The 15,709-nt window shown below is 41.2% G+C and overlaps 1 protein-coding gene across 3 annotated transcripts in view; it reads right to left on the bottom strand.

The window, feature by feature from the left end:
• ptpra (protein tyrosine phosphatase receptor type A) overlaps window positions 1-15,709 on the bottom strand; it is a 127,067-nt gene that overhangs the window by 31,413 nt on the left and 79,945 nt on the right. For all 3 annotated transcript variants that reach the window (XM_061874664.1, XM_061874665.1, XM_061874667.1), the window contains 2 exons: window positions 13,614-13,748; window positions 13,423-13,548 (listed from right to left, as the gene is read on the bottom strand). In XM_061874664.1, coding sequence (XP_061730648.1) covers window positions 13,423-13,548; window positions 13,614-13,748 — 261 coding nt within the window. The remainder of the gene's footprint in view (window positions 1-13,422; window positions 13,549-13,613; window positions 13,749-15,709) is intronic.

The following is a 15,709-nucleotide window of genomic DNA, read 5'->3' as shown; positions in this document are numbered from 1 at the left end:
ATTTTGGGGTTTGGTTGCTTAATATGTGTTTTTGCCAAGCCTTACCGATGTGTGTTTAAAATTTGGTGAGTTTTGGAGCATGGTCAGTGGGTCAAATTAGGGTTCGAAGCTGCGGAATAATAATAATAATAATAATTAAAGCTGCAAGCAGCGTTGGTCGGGTCCGCCGTTGGCCGCCGCCGTGTCCCGAGTCCCGATCTTAGTCAGACCAACATAGAGGTCTTTGTTTCATGTCTCTACGACATTCCTAACAGAAGTTACAAGCAGTTTTGTCTGGAAAAAGGTGACGGCTTTTTACAAAACTTTTATTTTGAAGGGGTAATTGCCAACTTCCTGTTGATTTCAACTGAAAGATGCCAATCATCAAAATGTAGGTCTAAGTGAGACCTACATAGAGGTTTTTGTTTCATGTCTGTCCGACGTTCCTACCAGAAGTTACAAGCAGTTTTATCCGTTTCCTCTTCCTAGGAGCAGTTTTTCTGTGTTTTTTTCAAAAATTGCAATAGAGCGCAATTTTGAGTTTTAAGGTTTGGTTTTTTCACTAGATCGCAATTTCTGCCAGTCCTGATGTGTGTGCCAAGTTTGGTGAGTTTTGAAGCATTTTAAGGGGGTCAAATTGCAGCTCAAAGAGGCAAAAATAGCATTTTTTTGCGAAAATTTTGCTTTGAATGAGTTTTTGCAAGATTTCTGTTGATTTTGGGTATAGACATTTTTTATTGGAAATGTAGGTCTAAGTCAGACCTACACAGAGGTTTTTGTTTCATATCTCTACGACATTCCTGACGGAAGTTACAAGCGATTTGTTTTTGTTTTTTGCTAGGGGGCGCTAGCGCGCAATTTTCATTTTTGGGGTTTGGTTGCTTAATATGTTGGGGAGGGACACCGTACCGACGTGTGTGTCAACTTTGGTGAGTTTTGAAGCATGTTAAGGGGGTCAAATTAGGGTATTGTTTGTGTTGTATTCCTAGGGGGCGCTAGAGCACAATTTTGAGTTTTTGGGTTTGGTTTTTTCATTAACTCGCAATTGTTGCCAGTCCTGATGTGTGTGCCAAGTTTGGTGAGTTTTGAAGCATTTTAAGGGGGTCAAATTACAGCTCAAAGAGGTAAAAATTATCTTTTTTAGGAAAATTTGCGCAGGGGATCTTTGAAGGCGCGTAAAATCAAACCCTTAAAACTTATCACAACTTTGTCCGACCACTTTTTTTAAAAGGGTTCAATCTCTCTCCTGTGCGAGTTTGAAGCCGAAACGACAAACGCACTGGGAGGAGTTTCGATTTGAAAAAGGTTACGGGTTTTCACGAAAACTTTTATTTTGAAGGGGTAATTGCCAACTTCCTGTTGATTTTTTCTGCTAGCTGTCAATTATTAAAATGTAGGTCTAAGTAAGACCTACATAGAAGTTTTTGTTTCATGTCTTTCCGACATTCCTACCGGAAGTTACAAGCAGTTTTGTCTATGTTTTCTTCCTGGAAGCAGTTTTTTCTGTGTTTTATTCAAAAATTGCGCTAGAGCGCAATTTTGAGTATTTTTATTTTTTTTTTTCATTAGATCGCAATTTCTGCCAGTCCTGATGTGTGTGCCAAGTTTGGTGAGTTTTGAAGCATTTTAAGGGGGTCAAATTACAGCTCAAAGAGGTAAAAACTGCATTTTTTGTGAAAATTTGGCTTTGAATGGGTTTTTGAAAATTTTTTGTTGATTTTGGCCCCAGAAGATACAATTATGGAATTTAGGTCTAAGTCAGACCTACATAGAGGTTTTTGTTTCATGTCTCTACGACATTCCTACCGGAAGTTACAAGCAGTCTGTTTTTTTTTTTTCCTAGGGGGCGCTAGAGCGCAATTTTCATTTTTGGGGTTTGGTTGCTTAATATGTTGTGGTGTCACGGTAGACCGACGCGTGTGTCAACTTTGGTGAGTTTTGAAGCATGTTAAGGGGGTGATGTTGGGGCGCGACGGTGCGGAATAAAGAAAGAAAGAAAGAAAGAATAATAATAAGAAACGTTACAGATTCAATAGGGTCCTTGCATGGCAAAGGACATGGATGTCCTTTGCCATTGCAGGGCGGACCCTAATTAAAGCTGCAAGCAGCGTTGGTCGGGTCCGCCGTTGGCCGCCGCCGCTGTGTCCCGAGTCCCGATCTTAGTCAGACCAACATAGAAGTTTTTGTTTCATCAGTCTACGACATTCCTAACAGAATTTACAAGCAGTTTTATCAGTTTATTTTCCTAGGGGGCGCTAGAGCACAATTTTCATTTTTGGGGTTTGGTTTTTTTATTGGATGGCAATTTTCACCAGTCCTGATGTGTGTGTAAAATTTGGTGAGTTTTGAAGCATGTTAAGGGGGTCAAATTATAGATTTGCGTTTCTGGATGTTGTTGATAAATGGCTTTCGCTTGGCATTGTATAGCTTTAACTTGCACTTTGAAGCATTTTAAGGGGGTCAAATTTCAGTTCAAAGAGGCAAAAAAGGCATATTTTGCGAAAATTTTGTTTTGAAGGGGTTTTTGCCAACTTCCTGTTGATTTTAGGTACAGAAGTGTTTATTGGAAATGTAGGTCTAAGTCAGACCTACACAGAGGTTTTTGTTTCATGTCTCTACGACATTCCTAACGGAAGTTACAAGCAGTCTGTTTTTTGTCTCTTCCTAGGGGGCGCTAGCGCGCAATTTTAGTTATTGGGGTTTGGTTGCTTAATAAGTTGGTCTGCCGCTCCATACCGATGTGTGTGTCAATTTTGGTGAGTTTTGAAGCATGTTAAGGGGGTCAAATTAGGGTGCGAATGTGCGAGCGCGCCTTGGGTTGCTGTCCCCGAGCCCCACGGCAGGAGAAGCCTTGGTGACACTATTTAATGCATTGTGAAAGTAATGCAGTTGTTGTATTGAAGTGAAAATACCAAGCTTCCTGTTGATTTTTGCCAAAGTATGTTAATTATTCAAATGTAGGTCTAGGTCAGACCTACATAGTGGTTTTTGTTTCATGTCTCTACGACATTCCTACCGGAAGTTACAAGCAGGTTTGTCTTTGTTTTCTTCCTAGGAGTAGTTTGTCTGTGTTGTATTCCTAGGGGGCGCTAGAGCACAATTTTGAGTTTTGGGGTTTGGTTTTTTCACTAGGTCGCAATTGTTGCCAGTCCTGATGTGTGTGCCAAGTTTGGTGTGTTTGGAAGCATTTTAAGGGGGTCAAATTACAGCTCAAATAGGCAAAAATGACATTTTTTCGGAAAATTTGCGCAGGGGTTCTTTGAAGGCGCATAAAATCAAAACCATAAAACTTATCACAACTTTGTCCGACCACTTTTTTTAAAAGGGTCCAATCTCTCTCCTGTGCGAGTTTGAAGCCGAAACGACAAACGCACTGGGAGGAGTTTCGATTTGAAAAAGGTGACGGGTTTTTACAAAACTTTTATTTTGAAGGGGTAATTGCCAACTTCCTGTTGATTATTTCTGCTAGCTGTCAATTACTAAAATGTAGGTCTTAATGAGACCTACATAGAAGTTTTTGTTTCATGTCTTTCCGGCATTCCTACCCGAAGTTACAAGCAGTTTTGTCTGTGGTTTCTTCCTGGAAGCAGTTTTTTCTGTGTTTTATTGAAAAATTGCGCTAGAGCACAATTTTGAGATTTTTTTTTTTTTTTTTTCATTAGATCACAATTTCTGCCAGTCCTGATGTGTGTGCCAAGTTTGGTGAGTTTTGAAGCATTTTAAGGGGGTCAAATAGCAGCTCAAAGAGGCAAAAATAGCGTTTTTTGGCGAAAATTTTGCTTTGAAAGGGTTTTGCAAAATTTCTGTTGATTTTAGGTATAGGAGTTTCTGATGGGGAATTTAGGTCTAAGTCAGACCTACATAGAGGATTTTGTTTCATGTCTCTACGACATTCCTACCGGAAGTTACAAGCAGTCTGTTTTTTTTTTTTCGTAGGGGGCGCTAGCGCGCATTTTTCATTTTTGGGGTTTGGTTGCTTAATACGTGTTTTTGCCGAGCCTTACCGATGTGTGTGCCAAATTTGGTGAGTTTTGAAGCATGGTCAGTGGGTCAAATTAGGGTTCAAAGCTGCGGAAGAATAATAATAATAATAATAAGAAACGTTACAGATTCAATAGGGTCCTTGCATGGCAAAGGACATGGATGTCCTTTGCCATTGCAGGGCGGACCCTAATAAGAATAATAATAAAACGCAGCAGATTCAATAGGGTCCTTGCATGGCAAAGGACATGGATGTCCTTTGCCATTGCAGGGCGGACCCTAATAAAGAATAGTGAAGAAGAGGCTGAATAAGTGTAGGTTATATGAGGCATAAATAAGCAACTGCGATGTTAACCTAACATATTATGGTAAGAGTCATTCAAATAACTAGAACATATAGAACATGCTATACCTTTACCAAACTATCTCTCACTCCTAATCCATAAATGCCATGAAATCTTATACGTCTAGTCTCTTACGTGAATGAGCTAAATAATATTATTTGATATTTTACGGTAAAAACAGTACCAACGTTGATTATATGCTATTTTACAGTTTACAATTTGATTGATAATTTGTTTTGAAATCATAAGTTAAACAGATATTTAAGTACAGTTTTTGTGTTTATTTCAGCAAAAATATTTTTGGAATACGTGATAATATAATATTGTGATAATATTGAATTTATAAAAGATATGCAAATGCATGCAGTACACAATTGTTCATGTCAAAAGGGAAAGAAGAAATATATTAAGTAAGAGAAGATGAAGCATTTTATGAAGGCATATTATTTGCAGGCCTTCATGGGCCACATGAAATAATGTGGCAGGTCAGATTTGGCCTGCGGGCCTTGAGTTCGACATTTGGGATTTAGAGGAATTTGCAATAAAAGTCGGGCGGTCAAATGTAAGACATGCAAATATGGCATTATTCATGTTTTTATGCAGAATCATCACAACATTTTGACCTCTGTGACCAGAACCTCTGACTTCTGTTGGCTTCTTTCTCTCCTGCTGAACAAAAGCACTTTCTTATTTTCCTGTGTGCACAATCTTACATTTTACTACTGTAAACTCTTACCACCTTTTGAGCAAAGAGACGTACATTTGAGATAAACATTTGAAAGACCTGGCATTCTGACTATAAAATTGGATTTGTTTCAAAATATTGGAGCTTTTTTTTCAAGTTGTTTCAAAATAAACTGTGAGAAAATTCAAAAGTGTGAAGAATCTGATGAAAAAAACAATGGTTTGACACACAAGCAAAAGCAGATGAGTGTGATAGAATGTGGTATGAATATAAGATTAGAGTTTGTATTTCCAGAACTTGGCAAAGTGTTAGTTTGGATGTCCAGGATTACTTGAAAGTGTTGAAGGTGGAATGCTTTGAATTATTCGAAAAATGTGGCAATTGTGGCAGTTTGAAAAATGGACAATTCATTTTGAATGGGGAACATGAAAAAAATATGATGGGAATTCCGAGAATTACTTTTTAGAAATGTTGAAGTCGAGCACACAATTCCTGAAGAGGCTGAATATTTTGAAGTGGTAACAGTTTGACTGGGATGAAAAATGTGGGAGTTGTGAAACTTAGAAGAATGTCCAATTGATTTCAATGAGACATTCTTCTAAGAATTTGGGAACTTTGGGAAAAGCGGGACATTTTTTGAAAGTGGTGAAAAGAACTTGGATGTTCTGAATGAGTTGAAATGTTTGGTGTTGGAATGTTTCAAATGGGTCGACAAATGTTGACGTAGTAACATCTCGAATGGAGAAACTATTTTAGGGAATTCCTGGAATTTTCGGGAAAACTGGGAATTTTTCCAGTTCAAAAAACAACATTGTTTTTTGTCCTAATTAAGAGAAATGTTTTGAAGTTGTGACGGCTGAATGATGTCAAGCAGGGGTGGCCACACTTCAAGCTGCTTTCAATGTAGCAAGTCGAGGAAACATATCAAAGGTTTTGAATGACAATGCAATAATGTTGAACACATTCAGAGTCCTTTCTTCCATGAAGACAAGAATATAAGTCGGTGTATTTGATTGTGATGACTTGCATTGATTGGAATCCAACAGAAGTGCCGATAACGTCGGCATTTTCAACACAAGTCCTCCTTTCTGAGAGTGGTTGCTTTTTGCCATCTTATTTCTCCAGCTTCCATACTCCTTTTTATCCACTTTACAAGAAAACCATTAGCTCCGTAGCTTGCTAGCTTGTGCACGCCAGCTTTCTGAGACTCTTATTTTGTTAGCGCAGGCAAGAGGAAGCAGCGCTTTTATTGTGAAGACAGGAACTGTGCAGTCTTTAGTTTTGACAGCAGGTACGACGCCAATGTGCTGAAATAAAAAGTGTTTCTGGCCTTCCTGTCTATCACTTTTTCTTAATAATGATGTGGCAGCAGCCAGCGTCGTCTCACAAGACCCTCGAGTGTTCTGAATGTCAATCAAGTCACGTCTTGGGGAAGATTGATGATCCATCATTTTTAGGTCTGTTTTTTTAATGCTTGGCTGGCGATGGACTGACACACCCTCCACCACCCACTGACACACCCTCCACCACTGACACACCCTCCACCACTGACACACCCTCCACCACTGACACACCCTCCACCACCCACTGACACACCCTCCACCACTGACACACCCTCCACCACCCACTGACACACCCTCCACCACTGACACACCCTCCACCACTGACACACCCTCCACCACCCACTGACACACCCTCCACCACTGACACACCCTCCACTATCCACTGACACACCCTCCACCATCCACTGACACACCCTCCACCACCCACTGACACACCCTCCACCATCCACTGACACACCCTCCACCATCCACTGACACACCCTCCACCATCCACTGACACACCCTCCACCATCCACTGACACACCCTCCACCATCCACTGACACACCCTCCACCACTGACACACCCTCCACCACTGACACACCCTCCACCACTGACACACCCTCCACCATCCACTGACACACCCTCCACCACTGACACACCCTCCACCATCCACTGACACACCCTCCACCACTGACACACCCTCCACCATCCACTGACACACCCTCCACCATCCACTGACACACCCTCCACCATCCACTGACACACCCTCCACCATCCACTGACACACCCTCCACCATCCACTGACACACCCTCCACCACTGACACACCCTCCACCATCCACTGACACACCCTCCACCACTGACACACCCTCCACCATCCACTGACACACCCTCCACCATCCACTGACACACCCTCCACCATCCACTGACACACCCTCCACCATCCACTGACACACCCTCCACCATCCACTGACACACCCCCCACCATCCACTGACACACCCTCCACCACTGACACACCCTCCACCATCCACTGACACACCCTCCACCACTGACACACCCTCCACCACTGACACACCCTCCACCATCCACTGACACACCCTCCACCACTGACACACCCCCCACCATCCACTGACACACCCTCCACCACTGACACACCCTCCACCATCCACTGACACACCCTCCACCATCCACTGACACACCCTCCACCACTGACACACCCCCCACTATCCACTGACACACCCTCCACCTTCCACTGACACACCCTCCACCATCCACTGACACACCCTCCACCATCCACTGACACACCCTCCACCACTGACACACCCTCCACCATCCACTGACACACCCTCCACCATCCACTGACACACCCTCCACCATCCACTGACACACCCTCCACCATCCACTGACACACCCTCCACCATCCACTGACACACCCTCCACCATCCACTGACACACCCTCCACCATCCACTGACACACCCCCCACCATCCACTGACACACCCTCCACCACTGACACACCCTCCACCATCCACTGACACACCCTCCACCACTGACACACCCTCCACCACTGACACACCCTCCACCATCCACTGACACACCCTCCACCACTGACACACCCCCCACCATCCACTGACACACCCTCCACCACTGACACACCCTCCACCATCCACTGACACACCCTCCACCATCCACTGACACACCCTCCACCACTGACACACCCCCCACTATCCACTGACACACCCTCCACCTTCCACTGACACACCCTCCACCATCCACTGACACACCCTCCACCACTGACACACCCTCCACCATCCACTGACACACCCTCCACCATCCACTGACACACCCCCCACCATCCACTGACACACCCTCCACCACTGACACACCCTCCACCATCCACTGACACACCCTCCACCACTGACACACCCTCCACCACTGACACACCCTCCACCATCCACTGACACACCCTCCACCACTGACACACCCCCCACCATCCACTGACACACCCTCCACCACTGACACACCCTCCACCATCCACTGACACACCCTCCACCATCCACTGACATACCCTCCCCCACTGACACACCCTCCACCACTGACACACCCTCCACCATCCACTGAAACACCCTCCACCATCCACTGACACACCCTCCACCATCCACTGACACACCCTCCACCATCCACTGACACACCCTCCACCACTGACACACCCCCCACTATCCACTGACACACCCTCCACCTTCCACTGACACACCCTCCACCATCCACTGACACACCCTCCACCACTGACACACCCTCCACCATCCACCGCTAGCTTGCTATCCACGTAATGGGCACCTCTGGCGTAAACAAATGTGGAAGAAGTCGTTGCCAGAAAAATTAATTCTGGAAAATCCTAGAATTGTTTTGAACTTGGAAAAAGTGTAGTTGGAACTTTGTGATGTGTTGAAGGTGCAATGGTGTGCATATGTTGAACAATGTGGAAATGGTGAAAGTTTGGAAAAATGGCCAATTCATTTTAATCTGTGAATGTGTCAATTTGAGGTTGTGGCGGTTTGAATTGGATGAAAAATGCGGAAGGTAGAGCGCGCCAAAATGTGGAGAAGAAGAAGGTGTGAATGCTTGGGAGTGTTCACACTATCAAATAAACACAGCCAATGTTACAAATGCTCACTATTATAAATGGAGAAGAAGAAGAAGAAGGTGTGAATGCTTAGGAGTGTTCACACTATCAAATAAACACAGCCAATGTTACAAATGCTCACTATTATAAATGGAGAAGAAGAAGAAGAAGAAGAAGGTGTGAATGCTTGGGAGTGTTCACACTATCAAATAAACACAGCCAATGTAACAAATGCTCACTATCATAAAAGAAGAAGAAGAAGAAGAAGAAGAAGAAGGTGTGAATGCTTAGGAGCGTTCACACTATCAAATAAACACAGCCAATGTTACAAATGCTCACTATTATAAATGGAGGAGAAGAAGAAGAAGAAGAAGGTGTGAATGCTTGGGAGTGTTCACACTATCAAATAAACACAGCCAATGTTACAAATGCTCACTATTATAAATGAGAAGAAGAAGAAGAAGAAGGTGTGAATGCTTGGGAGTGTTCACACTATCAAATAAACACAGCCAATGTTACAAATGCTCACTATTATAAATGAGAAGAAGAAGAAGAAGAAGGTGTGAATGCTTGGGAGTGTTCACACTATCAAATAAACACAGCCAATGTTACAAATGCTCACTATTATAAATGGAGAAGAAGAAGAAGAAGAAGAAGGTGTGAATGCTTGGGAGTGTTCACACTATCAAATAAACACAGCCAATGTTACAAATGCTCACTATTATAAATGAGAAGAAGAAGAAGAAGAAGGTGTGAATGCTTAGGAGTGTTCACACTATCAAATAAACACAGCCAATGTTACAAATGCTCACTATTATAAATGGAGGAGAAGAAGAAGAAGAAGAAGGTGTGAATGCTTGGGAGTGTTCACACTATCAAATAAACACAGCCAATGTTACAAATGCTCACTATTATAAATGGAGGAGAAGAAGAAGAAGAAGAAGAAGGTGTGAATGCTTAGGAGTGTTCACACTATCAAATAAACACAGCCAATGTTACAAATGCTCACTATTATAAATGGAGGAGAAGAAGAAGAAGAAGAAGGTGTGAATGCTTGGGAGTGTTCACACTATCAAATAAACACAGCCAATGTTACAAATGCTCACTATTATAAATGGAGAAGAAGAAGAAGAAGGTGTGAATGCTTAGGAGTGTTCACACTATCAAATAAACACAGCCAATGTTACAAATGCTCACTATTATAAATGGAGAAGAAGAAGAAGAAGGTGTGAATGCTTAGGAGTGTTCACACTATCAAATAAACACAGCCAATGTTACAAATGCTCACTATTATAAATGAGAAGAAGAAGAAGGTGTGAATGCTTAGGAGTGTTCACACTATCAAATAAACACAGCCAATGTTACAAATGCTCACTATTATAAATGAGAAGAAGAAGAAGGTGTGAATGCTTAGGAGTGTTCACACTATCAAATAAACACAGCCAATGTTACAAATGCTCACTATTATAAATGAGAAGAAGAAGAAGGTGTGAATGCTTAGGAGTGTTCACACTATCAAATAAACACAGCCAATGTTACAAATGCTCACTATTATAAATGGAGGAGAAGAAGAAGAAGAAGAAGGTGTGAATGCTTGGGAGTGTTCACACTATCAAATAAACACAGCCAATGTTACAAATGCTCACTATTATAAATGGAGAAGAAGAAGAAGAAGAAGAAGGTGTGAATGCTTGGGAGTGTTCACACTATCAAATAAACACAGCCAATGTTACAAATGCTCACTATTATAAATGAGAAGAAGAAGAAGAAGAAGGTGTGAATGCTTAGGAGTGTTCACACTATCAAATAAACACAGCCAATGTTACAAATGCTCACTATTATAAATGGAGGAGAAGAAGAAGAAGAAGAAGGTGTGAATGCTTGGGAGTGTTCACACTATCAAATAAACACAGCCAATGTTACAAATGCTCACTATTATAAATGGAGGAGAAGAAGAAGAAGAAGAAGGTGTGAATGCTTGGGAGTGTTCACACTATCAAATAAACACAGCCAATGTTACAAATGCTCACTATTATAAATGAGAAGAAGAAGAAGAAGAAGGTGTGAATGCTTAGGAGTGTTCACACTATCAAATAAACACAGCCAATGTTACAAATGCTCACTATTATAAATGGAGGAGAAGAAGAAGAAGAAGAAGGTGTGAATGCTTGGGAGTGTTCACACTATCAAATAAACACAGCCAATGTTACAAATGCTCACTATTATAAATGGAGAAGAAGAAGAAGAAGGTGTGAATGCTTAGGAGTGTTCACACTATCAAATAAACACAGCCAATGTTACAAATGCTCACTATTATAAATGGAGAAGAAGAAGAAGAAGGTGTGAATGCTTAGGAGTGTTCACACTATCAAATAAACACAGCCAATGTTACAAATGCTCACTATTATAAATGAGAAGAAGAAGAAGGTGTGAATGCTTAGGAGTGTTCACACTATCAAATAAACACAGCCAATGTTACAAATGCTCACTATTATAAATGGAGGAGAAGAAGAAGAAGAAGAAGGTGTGAATGCTTGGGAGTGTTCACACTATCAAATAAACACAGCCAATGTTACAAATGCTCACTATTATAAATGGAGGAGAAGAAGAAGAAGAAGAAGGTGTGAATGCTTGGGAGTGTTCACACTATCAAATAAACACAGCCAATGTTACAAATGCTCACTATTATAAATGAGAAGAAGAAGAAGAAGAAGGTGTGAATGCTTAGGAGTGTTCACACTATCAAATAAACACAGCCAATGTTACAAATGCTCACTATTATAAATGGAGAAGAAGAAGAAGAAGAAGAAGGTGTGAATGCTTGGGAGTGTTCACACTATCAAATAAACACAGCCAATGTTACAAATGCTCACTATTATAAATGGAGAAGAAGAAGAAGAAGGTGTGAATGCTTAGGAGTGTTCACACTATCAAATAAACACAGCCAATGTTACAAATGCTCACTATTATAAATGGAGAAGAAGAAGAAGAAGGTGTGAATGCTTAGGAGTGTTCACACCATCAAATAAACACAGCCAATGTTACAAATGCTCACTATTATAAATGGAGAAGAAGAAGAAGAAGAAGGTGTGAATGATTGGGAGTGTTCACACTATCAAATAAACACAGCCAATGTTACAAATGCTCACTATTATAAATGGAGAAGAAGAAGAAGGTGTGAATGCTTGGGAGTGTTCACACTATCAAATAAACACAGCCAATGTTACAAATGCTCACTATTATAAATGGAGAAGAAGAAGAAGAAGAAGAAGGTGTGAATGCTTAGGAGTGTTCACACTATCAAATAAACACAGCCAATGTTACAAATGCTCACTATTATAAATGAGAAGAAGAAGAAGAAGAAGGTGTGAATGCTTAGGAGTGTTCACACTATCAAATAAACACAGCCAATGTTACAAATGCTCACTATTATAAATGGAGGAGAAGAAGAAGAAGAAGAAGGTGTGAATGCTTGGGAGTGTTCACACTATCAAATAAACACAGCCAATGTTACAAATGCTCACTATTATAAATGGAGGAGAAGAAGAAGAAGAAGAAGGTGTGAATGCTTGGGAGTGTTCACACTATCAAATAAACACAGCCAATGTTACAAATGCTCACTATTATAAATGAGAAGAAGAAGAAGAAGAAGGTGTGAATGCTTGGGAGTGTTCACACTATCAAATAAACACAGCCAATGTTACAAATGCTCACTATTATAAATGGAGAAGAAGAAGAAGAAGAAGGTGTGAATGCTTGGGAGTGTTCACACTATCAAATAAACACAGCCAATGTTACAAATGCTCACTATTATAAATGAGAAGAAGAAGAAGAAGAAGGTGTGAATGCTTAGGAGTGTTCACACTATCAAATAAACACAGCCAATGTTACAAATGCTCACTATTATAAATGGAGAAGAAGAAGAAGAAGAAGAAGGTGTGAATGCTTGGGAGTGTTCACACTATCAAATAAACACAGCCAATGTTACAAATGCTCACTATTATAAATGGAGGAGAAGAAGAAGAAGAAGAAGGTGTGAATGCTTGGGAGTGTTCACACTATCAAATAAACACAGCCAATGTTACAAATGCTCACTATTATAAATGGAGAAGAAGAAGAAGAAGAAGGTGTGAATGCTTGGGAGTGTTCACACTATCAAATAAACACAGACAATGTTACAAATGCTCACTATTATAAATGGAGAAGAAGAAGAAGAAGAAGGTGTGAATGCTTGGGAGTGTTCACACTATCAAATAAACACAGCCAATGTAACAAATGCTCACTATCATAAAAGAAGAAGAAGAAGAAGAAGAAGAAGAAGGTGTGAATGCTTAGGAGCGTTCACACTATCAAATAAACACAGCCAATGTTACAAATGCTCACTATTATAAATGTTTCCACTTTGGGACACGTGTCATTTCCAATTGGTGTTGAATCATTTGCATTGTGATGAGTTGTGTTGATTGGAGTTAGAGTTGAGTGCTGTACCTTGTTGTTTGTGACCAGCAGGTCTCGCACTGTGTAACTTTCACTCTCCTCCTCCCTTTTCAGTTGGGTGGAGATGTCCCCGTGCACCAGCACGCCATCGCTGGGCCAATACTGAGCACACTTCTCCTGCAGGAGGACAAGACCTTGTCACATCTGCAGGAGCAATGAGGAGCAGACCTCCACAGGTGTACCTGCCCTCTCTCCTCCAGCTCAGTCAGCATCACGATGGAGCAGCTTCTCCACTCCCAGATCATCCTCCAGAAGTCCTCCATGGTGTGCTGCAGGGGCCCCTGGCTGGCCATGTACGAGTCCTTCTGACGGTAACCCTGCACACAACAGGACTGACTCACTCAGGCCTTTCATTTCTTTTCAAGCACTACCGCATTCTTCCATGCAGGTAGAGCGACCTAGCAAAGCCAAAAGCAGCCACCTTGTGTAAATGCTAAATAAAAAGAAAATACAACAAATCATTTTCAACTTATATTCAACTGAATAGACTGCAAAGACAAGATATTTCATCTTCACGCTGAGAAACAAATAAATAATCATCCATCCATCCATCCATCCATTTTCTACCGCTTATTCCCTTTGAAGTTAATCATGTGCATTCTAAATATTGAAAAACTGCCAGTACGAGGCAGCCACCAAAGCAGGTACTGGAGATATGTTCTATTCTGCCTATAAAGCACTTTTTCTTTTAAAAGTTTTGCCTATCATTCATAATCCGTATGTAAGACAAGAGCACGTTTTTATTTTTTAAAGTCCTACTGAAAGCCACTACTAGCAGTCTGATAGTTTATATATCAATGATGAAATATTAACATTGCAACACATGACAATACGCCCGCTTTAGTTTACTAAATTACAATTTTAAATTTCCCGGGAGTTTCGTCTTGAAAACGTCGTGTAATGATGACGTGTACGCAGGATGTCACGGACTGTTAGGAAGTATGAACACTGCACACACACACAGCTAAAAGTCGTCTGCTTTAACGGCATAATTACACAGTATTTTGGACATCTGTGTTGCTGAATCTTTTGCAATTTGTTAAATTAATAACGGAGAAGTCACAGTAGAAAGATAGAGTTGGGAAGCTTTAGCCTTTAGCCACACAAACACACGGTGATTCCCTGTTTAAAATTCCTGGAGGTGAAACTTCACTATGGATCAGAGCACGGTCAAGAGAACATGGATCCCTACCACATGTCAACTGGCAGGTTTCGGTGAGAAAATTGTGGTTAAAAAGTCAGTTCTTACCGGAGAAAAGCTGAGCTTGTGCCGTCTGTACAGCTGCCGTCGACTCCCCTGAGACACTGCGGGTCAAGACACCCGTGGAGACACCCTTTCCGACTATCAGGTACTATTAAACTCACTAAAACACTAGCAACACAATACAAAGATAAGGGATTTCCCAGAATTATCCTAGTAAATGTGTCTAAAAACATCGGAATCTGTCCCAATGCAATCGCGTTTTGTTTTTTTTAACTTGTTTTTTTTAATAATTTTTTTTTTCTAGTCCATCGCTATCAATATCCTCAAACACGAATCTTTCATCCTCGCTCAAATTAATGGGGGAATTGTCGTTTTCTCGGTCCGAATAGCACTTTTTGTGAATATGTAAGGAGCCATCACACTGGTGATGTCATCGTCTGCTACTTCCGCTACAGGCGAGGCTTTTTTATTAGCGACCAAAAGTTGCAAACTTTATCGTGGATGTTCTCTACTAAATCCTTTCAGCAAAAATATGGCAATATGGGGAAATGATGAAGTATGACACATAGAATGGAGCTGCTATCCCCGTTTGAATAAGAACATCTCATTTCAGTAGGCCTTTAATGTATTCTAAATAGTAAATAAATGCTATTAAAAATCCACTTACAACGGTGCCAAATGATCATTTTAAGCATTAGGCAGCGCAATAGCTACAAAAATGCATCACAACTTTAATTTCTTTATTTTTAAAAACATCACTGATTTCTACTCACTGCAGACTTCACGGGAGCCGAAAAACATAATAAAACCTCACTCTCTGTACAATGTCTGCTGTCATTAGGATGCCGACCGAATAAATCTTGTTCATTTCTTGTTTAAACAAAGAAGGACTTGTGCTCATACAAGCGCAGACCAAGCATCTTTTTCTGTCTTTCTCACAATTTCCGAGATTAATTTAGATGCTGAAGCTGACCAACTTGTCAGTTTATGTCATCATTCTTCTGCCATCCAGGTGACAGGCATTATTTATGAACCACAATGAACTTTCATGAGGTCTGAGGCGGGAAAGCAGCT

This window comes from Nerophis ophidion, linkage group LG16 (genome assembly GCF_033978795.1).
Source record: "Nerophis ophidion isolate RoL-2023_Sa linkage group LG16, RoL_Noph_v1.0, whole genome shotgun sequence".
Taxonomy (NCBI): Eukaryota; Metazoa; Chordata; class Actinopteri; order Syngnathiformes; family Syngnathidae; genus Nerophis; species Nerophis ophidion.
Note: the sequence above shows the minus strand (reverse complement) of the source record. Positions and strands in the feature narration are given on the sequence as shown.